The sequence below is a fragment of the Plecotus auritus genome (assembly GCF_963455305.1).
Source record: "Plecotus auritus genome assembly, chromosome: 2".
NCBI lineage: Eukaryota > Metazoa > Chordata > Mammalia > Chiroptera > Vespertilionidae > Plecotus > Plecotus auritus.
In genome coordinates this window covers 172,334,276-172,355,869 of record NC_137771.1, presented here as the reverse complement: position 1 = coordinate 172,355,869, position 21,594 = coordinate 172,334,276, and the positions used below count along the sequence as shown (strand labels likewise).

The 21,594-nt window shown below is 38.6% G+C and overlaps 1 protein-coding gene across 2 annotated transcripts in view; it reads left to right on the top strand.

Annotated features, from left to right (window-relative positions):
- Window positions 1-21,594, top strand: part of SNX4 (sorting nexin 4) — a 74,908-nt gene that overhangs the window by 9,816 nt on the left and 43,498 nt on the right. For both annotated transcript variants that reach the window (XM_080656562.1, XM_080656563.1), the window contains 4 exons: window positions 11,576-11,711; window positions 11,789-11,938; window positions 12,801-12,848; window positions 20,455-20,510. In XM_080656562.1, the coding sequence (XP_080512688.1) occupies window positions 11,576-11,711; window positions 11,789-11,938; window positions 12,801-12,848; window positions 20,455-20,510 (390 nt within the window). The remainder of the gene's footprint in view (window positions 1-11,575; window positions 11,712-11,788; window positions 11,939-12,800; window positions 12,849-20,454; window positions 20,511-21,594) is intronic.

The following is a 21,594-nucleotide window of genomic DNA, read 5'->3' as shown; positions in this document are numbered from 1 at the left end:
TCTGCAAGAAAGTCCCACCCTCACTTTCCGACCTGATGGCAGATAGTCCAGCTTCTCCCCATAGGAGTTTGGGTCCCCAGCGTCTCCCCAGAAACTGGAGTTCAGAGTAATCGGGAGCTTGTCTCTCTTCAGGTTGAAAAAAGCAGCGCACCCAGTCACCCACCGCCAGCCCGATTCGCGCACCTCTGTACGTCAGCTTTTTAGTGCTTGTGCACATCTCAATGTTCTTTTCTCTTTCCTTCTAGTTGTAGAACTTCCACTCAGCCAGCTTTCCCGTGGTTCTGGGTGATAGACTTTTAGTTGTGGTTTTGAAATTGTTGTGCAAGGCAGCAGTTTAGGTGTTTACCTATGCCACCATCTTGGTTGTTCCTCATGGAGGTCTTGATACAATCCCAGTGCAATTTTGGGAAAAGGTATCAGGTTCTCGGGAGTATTTTAAGTGGACTTAGGTAGGTGGAGATGTTAACAAAGTCTAGAAGAAGAGAAAACAATCTGAGTCATTTTAGGAGAGTTGGGAGTTTAAGAGAAATTAACAGAAAAAGCGTTGAGACTGAAGGTTTAGACCTTGGGTAAAATGGAAAAGACAAAGTAAATCATGGAGTAAGAAATAAAAACTCACCAGAAAAGTTCTTCTATTTATTTACTCAAGGATATTTTCCCATTGATTTTTAGAGAGAGTGGGAGAGTGGAAACGACAGAGAGAAACATTGATGTAAGTGAAACACATCGATTGGTTGCCTCCTGCACGCACTCTGATCAGGGCCTGGGCCGGAAAGGAGTCTGCAACTGAGGTATGTGCCCTTGACCAGAATCAAACCGTGGAACCTTCGGTCCGCAGGCCGAGGCTCTATCCACTGAGCCAAACAGGCTAGGGCAGGAAAATTCTTTTATATCATAAGGAAAAAATTAAAGGAATTAGATGGCTTTATCTAGAGAAAGGCAAGGGAAGACTCTATTTTGCCTATTATATACAGTTTATATAAAGACTATACTGAGTAGCCCAGCAGGTATGTCTCAGTGGTTGAGTGTTAACTTATGAACCAGGAGGTCACTGCACATACCTCGGTTATGGGTTCAATCCCCAATGAGGGATGTGCAGGAGGCAGCTGATCAATGATTCTCTCTCTTTTTTTTTTTTTTTAAATATATTTTATTGATTTTTTTACGGAGAGGAAGGGAGAGGGATAAAGAGTTAGAAACATCGATGAGAGAGACACATCAGTCAGCTGCCTCCTGCACACCCCACACTGGGGATGTGCCCACAACCAAGGTACATGCCCTTGACCGGAATCGAACCTGGGACCCTTGAGTCTGCAGGCCAACGCTCTATCCACTGAGCCAAACCGGCTAGGGCCAATGATTCTCTCTTACCATTGATGTTTCTATCTTTCCCTCTCCCTTTCTCTCTGAAATCAATAAAAATATATTAAAAATGAAAAAAGACTATACTGACTAGTTTTCTTTCTGCAGACTGAGCAGAATTTTTTTTTTTTTAAAAAAATATATTTTATTGATTTTTTTTTTTTACAGAGAGGAAGGGACAGGGATAGAGAGAAACATTGATGAGAGAGAAACATCGATCAGCTGCCTCCTGCACACCCCCCACTGGGGATGTGCCCGCAACCAAGGTACATGCCCTTGACCGGAATCAAACCCGGTACCCCCCAGTCCACAGGCCGACGCTCTATCCACTGAGCCAAACCAGCTAGGGCCTGAGCAGAAATTTTAAAAAATATATATATATTTTATTGATTTTTTACAGAGAGGAAGGGAGAAGGATAGAGAGTTAGAAACATTGATGAGAAACATCGATCCAGCTGCCTCCTACACACACCTTACTGGGGATGTGCCCGCAACCAATGTACTTGCCCTTGACCGGAATCGAACCTGGGACCCTTCAGTCCACAGGCCAATGCTCTATTCATTGAGCCAAACTGGTTAGGGCTGAGCAGAAATTTTTTCAATTAAAACAGATATGAGAGCCCTAGCCAGTTTGGCTCAGTGGATAGAATGTTGGTCCTCCGACTGAAGGGGGTTGGATTCCGTCAAAGGCAGGTACCTCTGTTGCAGGCCCGGTTCCTGGCCCTGGTCAGGGTGCGTGGGAAAGGCAACCAATCCTTGTGTCTCTCTCACATTGATGTTTCTCTATGTCTTTTCCCCTCCCTTCTACTCTCTCTAAAAATCAATGGAAAAATATCCTCAGGTGAGGATTAACAAAACAAACAAACAAATGAAAAAAAAAGAGTTATTTAAAAAAACAAAAAACCCCACAAGAAGCAAAACAGATATGAGAGAACTTTTTGATAGCCAGTAAAAGAAAATGATAAAACTATCAGATCTAGTTGGTAAAGACATAACCATGTTTTAAAGTGAATACATTTTTAAGAATAAAGTTTTAAACTCCCCATTTTCTTATGCTTTACCAAAAGTCACAAAACTCATCTTAAGGCTGAACCCTATAACTTTTCAAGGCTTTCTCTAGATCTGTGATTCTACTAAAATGAAATGTATGCCCTAATCGGTTTGGCTCAGTGGATAGAGCGTCGGCCTGCGGACTGAAGGGTCCCGGGTTCGGTTCCGGTCAGGGGCATGTACCTTGGTTGCGGGCACATCCCCAGTAGGGGGTGTGCAGGAGGCAGCTGATCGATGTTTCTCTCTCATCGTTGTTTCTGTCTATTCCCTCTCCTCTCCTCTCTGTAAAAAGATCAATAAAATATATTAAAAAAAATAAAACGAAATGTAAAGTCATGGTAAAAGTTGTTTAATCTGCAGACAATTCTGAAAATCCTCCTTGTAAGTATAGTTTTTCTTCACCAAAAAAAAAGAAGAAAAAAAAAAGAAAAAGAAACTTCCAAAAAGAAGAGAAATTTGTATATAATAAGAATTTTTGGAAAAGAGAGCGGTAGGGTCTTTTAAAAATTAGGTCATTTTGTAACATGTAAAACAGATTTTTAAGGTGATTTAAAAAATATAGTTAATTGAGTTTTAGAGAGAGAGAAAAGGAAAAAGGGAGAGAGAGAGAAAAACATTGATGTGAAAACATACGTTCAGGTGCCCCTACCAGGGATTGAGCCAGCAGCCTGGGCATGTGTCCTGACCAGGAATCAAACCAGCAAACTTTTAGGGCACTGGATGATGCCCAACCAACTGAGCAAAGCCGGTCAGGGCACAGACATTTTTAAAGTGATTTAAAACTAACAAACCGCATGGTCCCCCATGAGAGGGTCTCTGTGTTGTTATTTAGTTAACTTAGCCACTTAAAGAAAATCATACTTTAGAAGTAAGTGTTAACTCTAGCTTTTTAAGTACATTTTAAAATTTCAAACTAAAAAGGACCTTTTTAGTATGTGCCCATTTCTTTAACCAATCAAGCAATGAAGTTAGCTCTTTATTACTTTTACTAGAGGCCCAGTGCACGAAATTCTGCACGGATAGGGTCCCTAGCGGCTGCCGGCTGCTGCCCGGGCCTTCTTTTGTTCCGCACTGCCCCCGGTGGTCAGCGCACATCATAGCGAGTGATTGAACTCCCAGTCGAACTCCTGAGGGGACACTTTGCATATTAGGCTTTTATATATATAGATAGGTTGCTGGAAGAATGTCTTTTAAAAAATTTAACTTTTTTATATTGATTTCAGAGAGGGAGAGTGAGAGATAGAAACATCAATGATAAGAGAGAAGCATTGATGGGCTGCTTCCTGCATATCATCTACTGGGGATTGAGCCCACAACCTGGGTATGTGCCCTGACCGGGAATCAAACTGTGACCTCTTGGTTCATAGGTGGACACTCAATCACTGAATTGATTTGAGTACTCTGGCATAATTTATAGTTGTTTACTCTTGACTTTGAAATGAATAGAGTATAATAATTTGAAACTGGAAGTGACCATACTTCCGTAGTATAGCTAGACACTAAATACATATTTAAGAGTGGATAATCAGTAATTGTGTGGTACATAAAAGCAAAGGATTATAGTGACTTTCATGATTGTATTTCATTACAAATTTGATTTATTGATTGATTTGAGAGAGAGAGAGAGAGAGAAAGAGAAATATTGATTTGTTATTCCCCTTTATACATGCATTGGTTGATTTTTGTATGTTCCCTGACTGGGGATCAAAACCACAACCTGGGCGTATGGGGATGACACTCTGACCAACTAAGCTACCTGACCAGGGCCTCATTGTAAATTTATTTTAAAACAGTGGTTCTCAAATAAAATACATAGGAATCAGTTGGAGAATTTGTTAAGCTGCGGGGTTATGGATGGGATCCAGAAATATATATACACACACACACACACACACACACACACACACAGACACACACACACAACACACACACACACACACAACGTACACACACATATACACACACACACACACACACACACACACACACACACATACTGAGTGACCAGATTATTATGATCTCTGAACGCATAATAATCTGGCCACTCAGTGTGTGTGTGTATATGCATATACATATACATATACATATACATATACATATACATATACATATACATATACATACATATACGTGTGTGTGTGTGTGTGTGTATGTATGTATGTATGTATCTATCTATCTATCTATATTAGCGGCCTGGTGCATGAATTCGTGCACAGGTGGGGTCTGGCCAGCCTGGCCAGGGGGAGGGGACATGGGTGGTTGGCTGGCCTGCCTGCTGGTCGAACTCCTGGTCGAGAGGACAATTTGCATATTAGCCTTTTATTATATAGGATATACACTGAGTGGCCAGATTATTATGCATTCAGAGATCATAATAATCTGGCCACTCAGTGTGTGTGTGTGTGTGTGTGTGTGTGTGTGTGTGTGCTTTTTTTTTTTTTTTTTTACCAGAGCTGCAACTGTTTTTTTTTAATTTAATAAATCTTTATTGTTCAGATTATTAAAATTGTTCCTCTTTTTTCCCCCCATAGCTCCCCTCCACCCGGCTCCCACCCCTCCCTCTGCCCTTACCTCCCCCCCCCACTGTCCTCATCCATAGGTGTACGCTTTTTGTCCAGTTTCTTCCCGCACCTCCCACACCCCTTTCCCCCTGAGAATTGTCAGTCCACTCCCTTTCTATGCCCCTGATTCTATTATATTCACCAGTTTATTCTGTTCATCAGATTTTTTATTCACTTGATTTTTAGATTCACTTGTTGATAGATATGTATTTGTTGTTCGTAATTTTTATCTTTACCTTTTTCTTCTTCTTCCTCTTCTTAAAGAATACCTTTCAGCATTTCATATAATACTGGTTTGGAGGTGATGAACTCCTTTAGCTTTTTCTTATCTGTGAAGCTCTTTATCTGCCCTTCAATTCTGAATGTTAGCTTTGCTGGGTAGAGTAATCTTGGTTGTAGGTTCTTGCTATTCATCACTTTGAATATTTCTTGCCACTCCCGTCTGGCCTGCATAGTTTCTGTTGAGAAATCAGCTGACAGTCGTATGGGTGCTCCCTTGTAGGTAACTAACTGTTTTTCTCTTGCTGCTTTTAATATTCTCTCTTTGTCTTTTGCTCTTGGCATTTTAATTATGATGTGTCTTGGTGTGGTCCTCTTTGGATTCCTTTTGTTTGGGGTTCTGTGCGCTTCCTGGACTTGTAAGTCTATTTCTTTCACCAGGTTTGGGAAGTTTTCAGTCATTATTTCTTCAAATAGGTTTTCAGTATCTTGCTATCTCTCTTCTTCTGGCACCCCAATAATTCTGATGTTGGTACGCTTGAGGTTGTCCCAGAGACTCCTTATACAATCTTCAAGTTTTTGGATTCTTTTTTCTTTTTGCTTTTCTGGCTGAGTGTTTTTTGTTTCTTTGTATTTCAACTCTTTGACTTGATTCTTGCGGTCCTTTAGTCTGCTGTTAGGTCTCCGTATAATATTTTTTATTTCAGTCAGTGTATGTTCAATTTCTCATTGGACTTTTTCATATCCTCGAGGGTCTCGCTAAATTTATTGGCCTTTTCTAGGAAATTTTTGAAAAACCTTATAACTGTGGTTTTGAACTCTATATCCAGTCGTTTGCTTTCCTCCATTTCTTTCATTTGTGATCTGTTTCTTTGCCTCCGCATTTTTGCTGCTTCCCTGAGTTGGTAGAGTATCTTTGTGTGGTAGGTGTCCTATTGGGCCCAGTGGCTCAGACTCCCCAGGTACCTGAGGTGGACACTCTTGGTGCACCCCTTTGTGGACTGTGTGCTCAGCCTTGTAGTTAAGTCTTGATTGTTGTTGGTATCACTGGGAGGAATTGACCTCCAGGCCAATTGGCTATGAGGATCAGCTATGTCTACGCCGGGATAACTTCTGTGCTGGAGACACTCTTATGAGACAAGACTTGCAAAATTGCAAAAGCCTCTGTGCTCAGCTTGGACGGGGCGGAGTTTCAGGGCGGAGCAGACAGCCTTGGCTTCCCATCAGCCCTGCCCTATGAGGCCCCTGGGTCTCATTGTCCCTCAGTAATCGCTGCAAGCACCTCTGAGAGAAAGCATCCCTCGAGTTTCGCCCGCTCCCAGACAGTCTAGTTGCTCCTCGAATGAGTCAGGGTTCCCAGAAACTTGCCCGGAACTGGAGTTCAGCGCAGTCGGGAGCTTCAGTCTCCCTCCCTCTTGAGAAAGCCAGCCATGCACTCAGCCTCACCTGCATTCAGCAGTCAGTCCTCTCTGTGTGTGTGCGCGCCTCCAGACCTCTGCCTTCCATAGCTCCTGAGTCTCAGTGTGCTTTCTTTTTCCTGACAGTCCAGATTCCCCCCGAATGAGTCTGGTTTCCCAGCATCTCACCCGGGACTGGAGTTCAGTGCAGTCGGGAGCTTCCTTCTCCCTCCCGCTTTAGAAAGCCAGCTGCGCTCTCAGCTGCCCATGCACAGAGCCGCCCGTCCTCTCCGCATGCGAGTCTCTGTACCTCAGCCTTTTGCAGCTCCTCTGAGCCTCAATGTGCTTTCCTCTTTTCTTCTAGTTGTAGAATTTCCACTCAGCCAGCTTTACTGTGGTTCTGGATGGTGTCCATTTTGTCTTTTAGTTGTAGTTTTGATATTGTTGTGCGAGGCAGCAGTTTACTTGTTTACCTATGCTGCCATCTTGGTTTCTCCAGAGCTGCAACTGTTTGATTATCTTTTAAAGTACAAAGGCTTTAAATTTTAAGATAGTCAAATTTATGTCTTTATGATTTGTGTTTTTCCTATTTTAAGAAATTCTTGCCTATCCTTATATAGATATCTACTTTGAAAATTGCTGTTTTGAGTAGAATGTAATTACTGTACCTCAAGGTTAATTTACTTTCAACAACCACAGACCCCTCAAATTTCTTAATTTAATCATTTGGTATTCTTTCCATAATTTAGTGTTATGCAGATAGTCTTAAACACTATGAATATCATTAAGTCTTTTTATTAAGGAAAAGTTGAATTCCTGTCATATGGCTTACCTATCAAGGCTCTTTGGATACAAATAGGAAGCCCATTTAACAGTTGCCAATAAATTACACTTTAGTAGGCTAAGACTGAATAAGGTTAAAGTCACTGGTTTTTAATTTCTCCAGACATTTTGTGTTTTCTTGTTCTTTGAATATGAAACCTTTTAAATTAGATTATATGCCTCTTTTAGAATAGGTAAGAATGCTTCTGTGGCTTGGGAGGCAATACGCTATTACTTAATTCTTCCCGTAATTTGTAAAATGGGGCTAATGATACTGTCTGCTTTATTGTGAGTGTTGTATTACATGTTGCATGTAAAACTAATTATGTGCTATTAAATACTTGTTAAACGATTGAATAAATGGGGGTAGTTTTGTGGTCCAATGAAAGTGTTTTCTGTGTTTTTAGTCAATTTCCTATGACTAGACCCTGCCCGTTTAGAGTTAATTAAAATTTTTTTTCTTGGATATATCTAGTTTATTCAAAACCATGAATTGATTTTTAAAATATGGCCATGCTTTTATTTTATTGTTTTGTTAATTCTCATTGCAGGGTATTTTCCCATTGATTTTTAGAGAGGGTGGAAGGGGGAGAGACAGAGAGAGAAAACATCAATTTGAGAGAGACACATTGTAGGTAGCCTTTTTTTAAAAAAACACTTAGCAGTTCTTCTAGCAGCCTTGTATGTATATTGCTTATAGGCTATATTTATCTAATTATTAGCAAGATGTGGGTTCTATTGGCAATGATTTTGAATAACTTGAAACTTGATATTAATCTAGATATTTTTTCAACTGAAGTTGAGAATCTGAATTGGAATAGTATTAATCATAGCTAATGGTTAGGTCAGCTCTTTAAAGTGAATTATGATTTAACTAGAGGCCTGGTGCATGAAATTTGTGCACAGTGGGGGGTGTCCCTCAGCTCAGCCTGCACCCTCTCCAATCTGGGACCCCTCGAGGGATGTCCAACTACCTGTTTAGACCCGATCCTGGTGGGATCGGGCCTAAATGGGCAGTCGCACATCCCTCTCATAACCCAGGACTGCTGGCTCCCAACTGCTCGCCTGCCTGCCTTCCTGATTGCCCCTAATCGCTTCTGCCTGCCAGCCTGGTCACCCCGTAACCACTCCCCTGCCAGCCTGATTGGTGTCTAACTGCTCCCCTGCCAGCCTGTTTGCCCCCAACTTCCCTCCTCGGCTGGCCTGGTCACCCCTAACTGCCCTCCCCTGCAGGCTTGATTGCCCCAACTGCCCTTCCTTGCAGGCCTGGTCCCTCCCAACTGCCCTCCCCTGCTGGCCTGATTGTCTACAACTGCCCTCCCTTGCAGGCCTGGTCCCTCCCATCTGCCCTCCCCTGCTGGCCATCTTGTCGCAGCCATCTTGTGTCCAATGGGGGCAGGATCTTTAACCACATGGGGGCAGCCATCTTGTGTGTTGGAGTGATGGTCAATTTGCATATTACTCTTTTATTAGGTAGGAGGATAGAGGCCTGGTGCATGGGTGGGGGCCAGCTGGTTTGCCCTGAAAGATGTCCCGGATCAGGGTGGGGGTTCCCTTGGGGTGTGGGCGGCCTGGGCGAGGGGCGGCCTGGGCTAGGGGCCTTTTGTGGTTTGCAGGCCGGCCACGCCCCCTGGCGACCCAAGCAGAGGCCCTGGTATCTGGGATTTATTTATCTTCTACAATTGAAACTTTGTAGCCTGGAGTGGAGCCAAACCTTCTGCTTGCTCCGTGGCTGCCGCCATTTTTGTTGGGATTTATTTATCTTCTATAATTGAAACTTTGTAGCCTTAAGCGGAGGCCTGGGCCGGTCAGGGTGTGCAGAAAGCTTGGCTTCCTCCATTGCCGGGGAAACCCAAGCCTCCCTCCTGCTCTCTCTGTGCCTGCAGCCATCTTGGTTGGGTTAATTTGCATACTCGCTCTGGATTGGCTGGTGGGCGTGACTTGTGGGTGTAGCAGAGTGATGGTTAATTTGCATATTACTCTTATTAGATAGGATGATCCTATATTTTTGCCATGGGAGCCATTTTTGCATTTTGAATTTCATAATTTATTTCTTTTTTATTAATATGCAATGAATAAACTCAGTGGCAAATAATTTATAAATAATAAAAACACTAAACATATTTTATTCTGAGCATGGACTAGTATATATACTTTCTTAGGATTTTGCTTTATTCCAAGACTGATTTAGTTTCTGTGCCTTTATGTCCTAATGTACAAGTGCACATTGTAGTTCTATGCATGTTATTGTCATGCAAATAATTATAAAATAGGAAGGTCCTCATAATGTATTTCTTTTGTTTGTTTTTTGTTAATCCTCATCTGAGGATGATTTTCCCATTGATTTTTTGACTATTTCTTTTTTCTTTTTTTTCTTTATTGATTTAGACATTTCATATGTGTACTTTTCCTTCCATTGCCCCCCTACCAACCTGCCCATTGATATTTTTAGAGAGAGTGAAAGGGAGAGACACACAGAGAGAAACATTGATGTGTAGAGAGGGGGCTGGGGATCAAGCCTGCAACCTAGGTATGTGCCCTTGGCTGGAATTGAACCTGCGACTCTTCAGTCTATGGGCCAACACTAACCACTGAGCAACCCAGCTAGGGCCTGATGATGTTTAGAACACTGATACTTTCTAATAGTGATTATGCTAGCAGAAATTTTAAGTAGTCAAAATAATTTCAGTTATCTTTTATGTGATTTAACCCTAACTTCCCCCAGCTATAAGTTGAGCATTTATATGGATTAAACCTGCATTACCTGCAGCTTTTTATATTAAAGGTAGAACTAGAGATGAATTTTTATATTCCTTCTCCCCCACTCATTTATTTATTTATTATTATTTTTAAAATATGTTTTTATTGATTTCAGAGAGGAAGGGAGAGGGGGAGAGAGAGAAAAACATCATTGATGAGAGAGAATCATTGATCGGCTGCCTCCTATATTCCCCACATTGGGGATTGAGCCCATAACCCAGGCATGTGCCCAGACCAGGAATCAAACCGTGAAAGCCTGGTTCATAGTTCGATGTTCAACTACTGAGCCACACCGGTCAGGTCCCACCCTTTTAGAATTAATTAAAAATTATTTTCTTGGATACATCCAGTTTATTCATAACCGTGAATCAATTTTTAAAAAAATATATTTTATTGATATTTTACAGAGAGGAAGGGAGAGGGACAGAGAGCTAGAAACATTGATGAGAGAGAAACATTGATCAACTGCCTCCTGCACACCTCCCACTGGGGATGTGCCCGCAACCAAGGTACATGCCCTTGACCGGAATCGAACCCGGGACCCTTCAGTCCGCAGGCTGACGCTCTATCCACTGAGCCAAACCGGTTTCGGCCGTGAATCAATTTTTTAATAATGGCCATGCTTATTTTTATTTTATTGCTTTGTTAATCCTCCTTGGATGATATTTTCCCATTGATTTTTAGAGAGAGTGGAAGGGAAAGGGAGAGACAGAGAGAGAAAAACATGGATTTGAGAAAGACACATTGATGGTTGCCTCCCCCATAGGCCCCGGATCGAACCTGCAACCTAGGTACATGTCTTTGACTGGAATTGAACTTGGGACCCTTCAGCCTGTGGGCCGATGCCTCTGAGCAACTGGCTAGGACTGACTATATTTTTACAGTGTCTTGGTCTATAGCATGAATGTTGTTCTCTCTCATTGTGGCAGAAGTGCAGTTACACATACTTTTATTTAGTGAAACAACAGGTAAGCCAGATTTTGCTACATATATTATAAAATCAATTATACGTTAACTGAATACCTTGAGGCTTTTAGAGTGTTCTAATATGATTATTTCTCTTGAGTCCAATTGGTTTTCTATAACAGAAGGATATAACAGAAGGAAAGTGCTTAGGAGTGAGGGCTTTGGAAGCAGATGGATCTGAGTGCTGTACCCACAGATTGTTAAGATTGTATGAAGAGCATATACTGTGCAGCTGCTTCCTCATCTGTAAAATGGGGACAATAATTCCTGTTTCACAGGTTCGTTGTAAGGATTAAGTAAAATAATACATGAAAATTTCTTTACTCAGTAACTGGTTCATAAGCATTCAGTAAATGGAGTTATAAAATTTAAAGGATGTTGTATGCATGTATTGGTGTTTTTAAAAAATAATAGCAGTCTTATTCTATTTCTTTTCAGGTCAGTGGAACATATTGATGGTCCAAGTGTGTTAACAGACTCACTGTGGAGGCGGTATAGTGAATTTGAGTTGTTGAGAAACTACCTTTTAGTTTACTATCCACATATTGTTGTGCCACCTCTACCAGAAAAAAGGGTAAGAAGTGAAATGGCAGTACTGTTAAGAAGTATTTAACATTGAGACTATTCTTCATGATTATTTTGTTTACCTAGGCAGAATTTGTTTGGCATAAACTCTCTGCTGACAACATGGACCCAGATTTTGTGGAAAGGCGACGAATTGGTTTAGAAAACTTCCTCTTGAGAGTTGCTTCACATCCCATCCTTTGTAGAGACAAAATCTTCTATTTGTTTTTAACACAGGTAATTTTCTTTTATCTAGTCTTTTTAAAAATATCATCTGACTTGGCATTTTTAACTTTTAAATTGTGAATGCTTGTTTTTTTTTTACTTAAAATTTTTTTAAAATTCCTGTTGACATAAAGTATTATTACTTTGAGGTGGACAACATAGTGATTAGACATTTATATCACCCTGATAAGGCTATTGGAGTGCTTATTCTTTTTTTTAAAATTTTATTTATTGATTTGAGAGAGCAAGAGAGGGAGGGAGGAAGGCAGAGGAAAGAGAAACATTGACCTATTGTTCCACCCATCTATGCAGTCATTGATTGATTCTTACATGTGCACTGACTGGAAATTGAACCTGAAACCTTGGAGTATTGGGAGGATGCTCTAACCAGTGATTGGCAAATTCATTAGTCAACAGAGCAGCAAACCGCGGCTCGCCAACCACTGCTCTAACCAACTGAGCCTACTCGGCCAGGGCAGAATGCTTATTCTTAAAGTTATTTTTGGAGCAGCTTTGTTAATCTGTATGCATTTTTGTTTGTTTTGAATTTCAGAATTATTGGTTACATTATTTTGGCTAGCATTTTTATACTGAAAGATACTAAAGACAGTGCTTTTTGGTATCACTTAATGATATCAGAGTTAATTAGTCTTTAGTTTTTTTTCAAGCCCAGATTGTAAAATCTTGGGTTCATCTTACGGTAATTTTTTTTGAATCTGGATTGAATGTTTAATTTTGAAGTGAAAATAATTATTTTTTACCCTTTCCCCCATTTCCCCTTAAAGAACAACAGAACAATAGGTATTTTTTCTAATTTGAAATGTTCCTTATGTTTCATTTTGCAATGATTTCTAAAATTAACTTTAATTTTTAGGAAGGTAACTGGAAGGAGATTGTGAATGAAACTGGGTTTCAGCTGAAGGTAAGAGTATTTGTATGAAATAATTTACTGTGTCCTTTAATGGTTGCCAGAACAATACCATGCACTTAGTGGGTACTTGATATTGAATGAGTGAGTGTTGGGAATAGGTCTTGCATCTAAAATCATTGGTAGGGTGTTCAAGGAAACATTGTAATTTAATTTTGATTTGTGTCATTTTAGTTACTAGTGAGACTATAATGGGCATATTTATGAATTAATTCTATTAGGAAAAGAACATTTTGAAGCAGTAATTTAGATACAAGTTGTAGATTTTCTATACAGTATACTCATATTATACTTTGCATCTTTTTTTTTTCCCCTCTATCCTTACAACTGCCACTTGCAGTGATGCCCCCGGTAATTGCTCACTCTTTATCAGGTATGAACGATGTTTCTGAAGAATTGAACTTGGGTTTTCCAGTCTTTGTAAACTAAAAGATGAGCCTTTGGTCATACTTCTTCCTCCTAGGACATGGGGTCAGTTTTTTGTTTTTTTGTTTTTAAATCTTCACCTGAGGATATTTTTCCATTGATTTTTAGAGAGAGTGGAAGAGAAAGGGAAAGACAGAAACATTGATGTGAGAAAAACACATCGATTAATTGCCTCCTGCTCGTGCCCTGACCAGGGCCCAGGCTGCAACCAAGGTATAGGCCCTTGACTGGAATCGGAGACCAGTTTTGAGTAGGCACAGGAGTCATTTTGAATTTGCATTTGTTAGTGAAATAGGCTTATCTAGTTTTTGTGCAGCTTTTTAAATTTAGTCATTAGAATTAGTATTTGGGAGTGAAATTGTTATCTAAAAATTGAAGAGCATAGTGATGGTAAGATGTTCACCCTAACTCCACTATATTCTCTATATTATCCCCAAAAGTAATATAACAGTGTTTCTTGTAAGTTTTCAGGTCTTCATCTCTTGTGTTAATTAAATAGGTAAGTAGGAAAATATATAGTCCTAGTTGGTCTCAGTGGATAGAGTGTCGGCCCTGGGATCGAAGGTTTCCAGGTTTGATTCCAGTCAAAGGCGTGTGGGAGGCAACCAATCGATGTGTCTCTCTCACTTCAATGTTTCTCTCTCTCTGTCTCTCCCCCTCCCTTCCACTCTTTCGAAAAATCAATGGAAAAATATCCCCGGGTGAGGTTTAACCCCCCCCACCCCCCAAAATAAAACCCAAAAAATAAAAAAGAAAGAAAAATATATAAATTGTTATAATACATAAATTGATACATGATTCAGATGATAATACATTAGCAAAAGTTTACTAGGTCTAAGTAACAAGAATAAAATGTCTTTGCAGTAATTATGAAAACTCTCTAGAGAAATATGTATTGGTGCATAGGTATTTGAAATTTAGCACAAAAAACTAGAAGAGAAAATTACTTTCTGCACAGATAATATAAAGTAAATCTGCTTAATTCTGTCATAACTGATTCTAATTTATAAATATATATATTTTAAAAATACGTTTTTATTGATTTTAGAGAGAGAAGAAGAGAGAGGGATAGAGAGTTAGAAACATCCAAGAGAGAGAAACTGTAAACTTGATTCATGGGTCGACGCTTAACCACTGAGTCACACCAGCCAGGCTAATTTAGAAATATTTTGTTGGCAGATTATATGAAAAAAATTAAAATTTTCTTGGCGATAATTTATTACTTTATGGTACTCAGGAAGAGTACTAGAATTTTAGTTTAGAAATGGGTTTGAAATAACTCTAACCTTTAATAAGGTATGTAATTTTGATAGGATTTTCTGAAAATTACTCCAAGGTATGCTGGGAGCTAATAATAAGGAAAAGAGCAACTAAAATATAATTGTTTTTGGTGACATATCTTGATATAATGGGAAATTTTAAAATTTTTAGTCATTGATTTAGTTATTAGTTTAGTATCTAGTTATTACTTGTTTGTCCTTGAACCCAATTCTGGCCGTAACTTTGGTAATCTTAATGAAACTCCTAAATTTCTCCACCCATATAGACTACACTGTTTACAGGTGCTGAGTCTTATATGTAGGTGCTGTTTAAATGTCCAGATATATTGTATTTGGCTATCCTTATGGTACAACCTTGGTTTTGCTTTTATAAACTCTTTGAAAGGTAATAATAGTTAATATACAATATTAGTAATTTGAAAAGTCATATTTAATGAAATGGACGAGAAATCAAATGTTTGGAGAGAACTTGGAAACCCACATGTCTTACTGCATTCCTTATTTTGCTGTGTGCTATTTCTTGTTTTAAGTCCTTCCTTTTATTAAGGAAATGAGACCTTTTTGGGGTTTTTTGTGTGTATGTTTTAAAAATATATATTTTTATTGAATTTAGAGAGTAAGAGAGAGGGAGAGAGAGATAGAAACATCAATGATGAGAGAGAATCACTGATCGGCTGCCTCCTGCACGCTCCCCTCTGGGGATCGAACCGTGCCCTCCTGGTTCATAAGTTGATGCTCAACCACTGAGCCACACCAGTCAGGCAGTGAGATCTTTTTGAACCACCTCAAACACATATGTACATGCATGGATACATAAAACATACATATATGATGTTGTCTACATACACTGAGTGGCCAGATTATTATGATCTCTGAACGCATAATAATCTGGCCACTCAGTGTGTGTGTGTGTGTGTGTGTGTTTTTAATATATATATATATATATATATATATATATATATATATATATGTATGTATATTAGAGGCCCGGTGCATGAATTCGTGCATGGTGGGGTCCGGCCAGCCTGGCCAGGGGGAGGGGACATGGGCGGTTGGCCAGCCTGCCTGCTGGTCGAACTCCTGGTCGAGGGGACAATTTGCATATTAGCCTTTTATTCTATAGGATATACACTGAGTGGCCAGATTATTATGCGTTCAGAGATCATAATAATCTGGCCACTCAGTGTATATACATATACATATACATATACATATACATATACATATACATATACATATACATATACATACACACACACACACACACACACACACACACACACACACATATATATATAGTTAGTTAGTTAGTTAGTTACCTTTCACTTATCCGGCGGTCATGTATTTGGCAGTTACAACTAACCTGATCATAGTTGAAAGCTGGGATTTAAGCAAAACTGAGTTCGGAGATGTCATTCCAGCTAATTGAGCCACACCAACCAGGGCTATTCCCATTTTTCAGATGAGGAGCCCTAGAAAGTAACTTATTCATGGTCACATAGTTGTAAGTGATGGAGTTTAAATCCAAGTCTAGACCTAAGTCAAAGCTCTTCTTAATTACCAATCCATATTCTCTTATTTGCTATGTAATAAATGTAAGTAAAGATGGTTGGTAGAGGAAGTGTTGGAAACTGTTTTTCAATGAAAACGAAATCATTCTGAATCAGACCAAATATTTATATTTTTATAAGAATATTTGACCTTGGCTATTAGATTGTCATCCTGAAATTGAAATATCAGCTTACTTTTATTTTCTTTCTTTTTAGACATCTTTAATTTAATTTCTAGTTTGGGCCTATAAGATTAATATTTTCTTAAACCTTTTTGGAGTAATTATTGTACCCAGCAAGATAATTATAAAAATGTAGTTTCTTTTTATCTGTGCTCTATTTAATATAAACATGAAAAACAGACCTTTTTATTGCTGCTATGTATTGGTGCTCCTTCTTTTTTTGAATAGTATTTATATAATCATTAATTGATTCAGTAAATTCAATTCAGAATTTATCTCTACAATAATTAACATACCAGTATAAACTAATTAGTCTAATGTAGTATCATTTTGCCCTGGCTGGTTTGGCTCAGTGGATAGAGTGTTGGCCTGCGGACTGAAGGGTCCTGGGTTCGATTCCAGTTAAGGGCACATGCCTTGGGTTGCGTGCTTGACCCCCAGTGAGGGGTGTGCAGGAGGCAGCCATCAATGATTCACTCTTATCACTGATGTTTCTGTCTCTCTTTCCCTTCTCCCTTCCTCTGTGAAATAAATAAAAAATAATATCATTTTAACTCAGTTAACTCAGTAAGTTACTTATATGAAAGTGTCATTCATATGCCCAAATCTTAAATGAATTTAGGCTGACCCAGAAGAATCTGGAATACTGTTACTTGGAGCAGGGACTGCCAGATACAAGATCTGGGCTCTTGGGATCTCTGCTAGTCTGTGTATTACACAGGAACTCTGAGAGAGGCAGCATGGAGATTCTGAATGCTAGGTGCCCCGAGTGTCAGGTATCTAGTAGGTGCTGTTGATACAGTAGTGAAAGCTGGAAATAAGCTCCATGTTTTTATGAAGCATATATTTTAGTAGTTGGAGAATTTAAATAAGATAATTTAAAGTTGTTATAAGTGATATAAATAAAATAATTTATCACTGAAAGAGTGTAACAGCAGAGTTTTTCCCCCCAGGGGTTATTTTGAGATAGGTGGCAAAATGGGGGTACTTTTGAGAGTAAATGGGGGCACTATTAACCATTAGATTAGGACACAGGTGTAAACCAGGACTGTCCTGGGCAAACTGGGTCACATGGTTGAAGAGATAACATTTGAGCTGAGACCCGAATAATAAGAAATCTGCAGTGGAGTCAACCTTGGGGCCAGTGTTAGAGAGCTGCCAAGTTGGGTAGTGGTTTACTAGGCAAGGTTGGGGGGGACTTGAGAACCAGGAAATGAAATAAAGGAAAGACAAGGTCCAGGACAAGGAATGTAAAGTATATTATAGGACTTGGAAAGGCAGGGGTGGTGGGCTGGTGGGTTTTAAAGGAGAACATGGGAAAGGTTGTAAGTTGGGGCTATAGAATAGTCACGAGTTATTTTTTGTCATTCAGCCAACACTTACTGCATGTTCGTGTTGTGCCAGGCATAGGAGGCAGTGGGATATAGCAGTGAACAAAAGAGAAAACAGGTTAAAGTGTTGCCATGGCAGCTGTTATGCAACTCCAGGGGGCACTGTGCTTTAAAATAAAGGTCTTTCATTCTAGTGGACAGCTAAGAAACAAGTAAACAACTAAGATGAGTTCAGATAGTGGTGTGTTAAAGGAAATAAAATAGGGTGGTATGAAACAATTATGTAAGGGCTTTAAAAATTTTTTTATTTTTCACATTAATGTATTTTTTATTATATTTGACATACAATATTATATTAGTTTCAGGTATACAACACAGTGATTCAACATTTATATACCTTACAAAGTGATTACCACAGTAAGTCTAGTATCACTGTCAATTACATAGTTATTACAGTATTATTCACTTTATTCCTATGTTGTACATTATGTACCATGACTTATTTTATATCTGGAAGTTTGTAATTCTATAAGGGCTTTTTTCTGATAAGATGGATGGTAATCTGTCAGATTTGGTATAGTCCAGGTAGTTTTCATAGAGATCTAGCTTTGGGGAGAAATTTCTGGTTTGGTGACATTTAACAAAAAAGAATCTATAATAATAGAAGCGTAATATGCTAATTAGACCGGACATCCTTCCAGATGACCTTCCGGACAAAGCCGGGGCTGCGAGGGAAGCCTGGGTCCCAGGTGCCAGAGGGAAGCCTGTACCGGCAGCCGGTGGAAGGAAGGCCTACTCTTGCACGAATTTCGTGCTTTGGGCCTCTATAGTGTGTGTGTGTGTATGTATGCGTGTGTGTGTGTGTGTGTGTGTGTGTGTGTGTGTGTGTGTGTGTATTTCAGAGAGAAAGGGAGGAGAGAGAGAGAAAAGCATCAATGATGAGAGAATCATTGATTGTCTGCCTCCTGCATTGATTGTCTGCCTCCTGCATGCCTCCTCCTGGGGAATGAGCCTTGACCTCCTGGTTCATCATTGAGCCAAACTGGCTAGGCTGGTTTAGTGACATTTTAGGCAACTTTTTTTTTAGAATCTTGTGAAATGATGAGCAGATTGAGCTGGATGTGACCTGATAGAATTTGGTAAGCAAAGGTTAATAGGATGGTGATGGTTTACATTTGATATGACTTCTAAATTGGTAAATTGATGGTAATAAAAGTAAAAATTAAATTGGTAGTATTAAGAAGTATGAGATTCAGGAAAAGGTACAACGGTACAAATGAAAATTTTCTTCTTTACTGATGGCTTTTTATTTGTTTTGATCATCTTCACCTGAGGATAATTTTTTCATTTTTTTTTTTTTTAGAGAGTCAAAGGAAGTGGGGCAGGGTGGGAGAGAGAGAGGGAGAGACAGAAAGAGAGAGAGTGAAGAGAAACATCGATGTGAGAGTGACACCTTGATTGGTTGCCTCCTCTATGCTCCCAGACTAGGGCTGGGGATCGAACTCTCAGTCCTTGGTGTATGGGCTCTAACCACTGAGAATGCTGGCCAGGGCTTTACTGATGGTTTATGTAATTTCATATTCATTAAAAAAGTCACATTTGCATGTGACTATGATGTCATTAACACTTCGTTATTTAGTGATTTTAATTAGCTTAAAGAACATAAAAGAGTAATATATGCCTTAAATTACAAGTGCTTTTATTTGTGAGGACTTCCACATGTGCTATTAGTTGGTATGCCCTTGAGCTGTAAGAAAGATCAAGAATTAGTGAAATACTGATTTTAGAAATAAGAGAGTTCCCTGAAAGCAGTGACAAATTGAGTTTCTTTAGATGTTCTTGATAGCCCTTTGAATTTCTTTTGGTCTGAAATTCTGGGAGGCTGAATAGCATATTTGTTACATTTAAAAATTTTTCTTAGCCATGTAATTTGGGGAGCCCTAGTATTGTTTTCTTTGTTTGTTTGATTATTTTGGGAGTATATGTAATTATGGGTTGGAAGTTGGACTAATGTAAAAATTTTAAGCTAATTAGGATTTTAAAAACCAAACCACCTTATGAAATTGATTCCTGCTTGAGCTACATTTTATTGGTTCCTATATTTTCTGTGCTTGGTCAGAAAAGTTATTTGGTGTTTTGTTTCTTAAAATGAGAATTTAGGATAGGATTTGGATATATTAAGTATAAATTGATACAATGAAATTATTACTTAATGTTGATTCATCTGCTTCTCTTTTGAAAGCAATTATCTGGAAATAAGGAAAGTGTTGTAACATCTTCTGCCAGCTAGTAAGCAATTTGATGTCATTTAGCTTGTTTCACTTTACTTTAGTACAGGCAGTTCCATATTTCTTTACTTTCTAAAATACTTATTATGAAAATGAGAAAAACTAATGTACATTTGGTTTGGATTCCACCCGAGAACTACCCTAAGTAATGCACAGGCTTCAAAGCAGTCATTTTATTTAGTTTATATAAACAGATAATTGTTTTTCTTGATTTGGAGAAAAGTAAACTGCTTTTGTTATATGATCTATTCTGACTTATAGTAATGCAGAGCTGAATGACTGTTAGTGTGTTGGTGTTTACAGTTGTTTGACTTTGATGCCATCGAATGCCATGTATTCAGCTTAATTTACAGCATTATTTTTGTCGTGTTTTAAAAAATAACTGCTAAGCTGTTTTTTTTTTTAGATATGTTGAATGTGTTTGACACATATGATACAAAGAAAACTATACTTAAGCATCTTAATTCTAAAGAGAAAATAAAAACTGTTTGGATTTATACCCTGAAATGTAATTATATTAAGTGAATAAATTATTTTTTCCAGGCAGACTCCAGGTTAAAAGCGCTTAATGCAACATTCAGAGTGAAAAACCCAGACAAGTAAGGTTTTGTTTTAATAACAGTTACAATGTTGTTTTGAATGGTGGCTATCAATCTATTTAATTTTTCATTTCTGAATGTATGCACTTCATTTATATTTTAAATGGTAATTCACATTTAGTGAAATCGTTTTATAGTCTAAAATTGATTTTAAAATTTGCTAACTTTATTGGGTTTAAGGTTGTAACTGTCTGAAGTTTTAGAAAATTAAACCACTGCTTTTTCCTAGAATAATTTTTAAATGTTGTGGAAGGTATCAGAAAAATGAGAAAAGCAATTTTAATTTCATGTAAAGTAGTTTTTCTTATACGACTTTGTTTGACAAATATGTACAAAGGTCAAGAGAAGATTATATATTACATGCATATTTTGAAAATAAACTTTCTACTTTGCATACCAGGAAAACTTGATAGACAAATGCATACAAGCATATGTCATAGAGATGTATTAGTCACTTGACTTCATTAATGTCAGTTTGGCATTTTGGGGAGCATTTCTATGTTAAAGGAAGCCAGTATATAAGTTTGTTCTTTTTAATCCTCACCCCAGGACATGCTTATTGATATTAGAGAGAGGGGAAGGCTGTGGTGGAGAGAGAGAACATCAGTATGACAGAGAAACATCTGTGGGTTGCCTTCCCTTACACACCCCGACTAGGAATTGAACTGGCAACCTGGGTATGTACCTGACCAGGAATTGAACTCAAAACTTATGTGTGTACAGGATGCCGCTCTAACCAACTGATCCGCACCAGCCAGGGCTAAGCTAGTGTATTCAGAAATAACTTTTCTTAGGATATTACCTAGGTATATCTTAAGATTTTGATTTTGCTTATTCTCTGAAGTTGGTGGATAAATTAGGCTCTTCATTATATGGACTTTCACCCGGTATTTGGTTCAGCTGAATTTTTCATTTAAAAATTTGCTTATGCAGATGAGGCTTTTCCATTTTTGGCAATTAAGTTGATGAAATCTGTTGGAATTTCTCTAGTTAGGGCTAAATTTAGCATTAATTTCTACATAATATAAATATTTGTAGCAGACAAAGGCCAAGTTTGCATTGTTGGATAGCCTATTATGCCTGA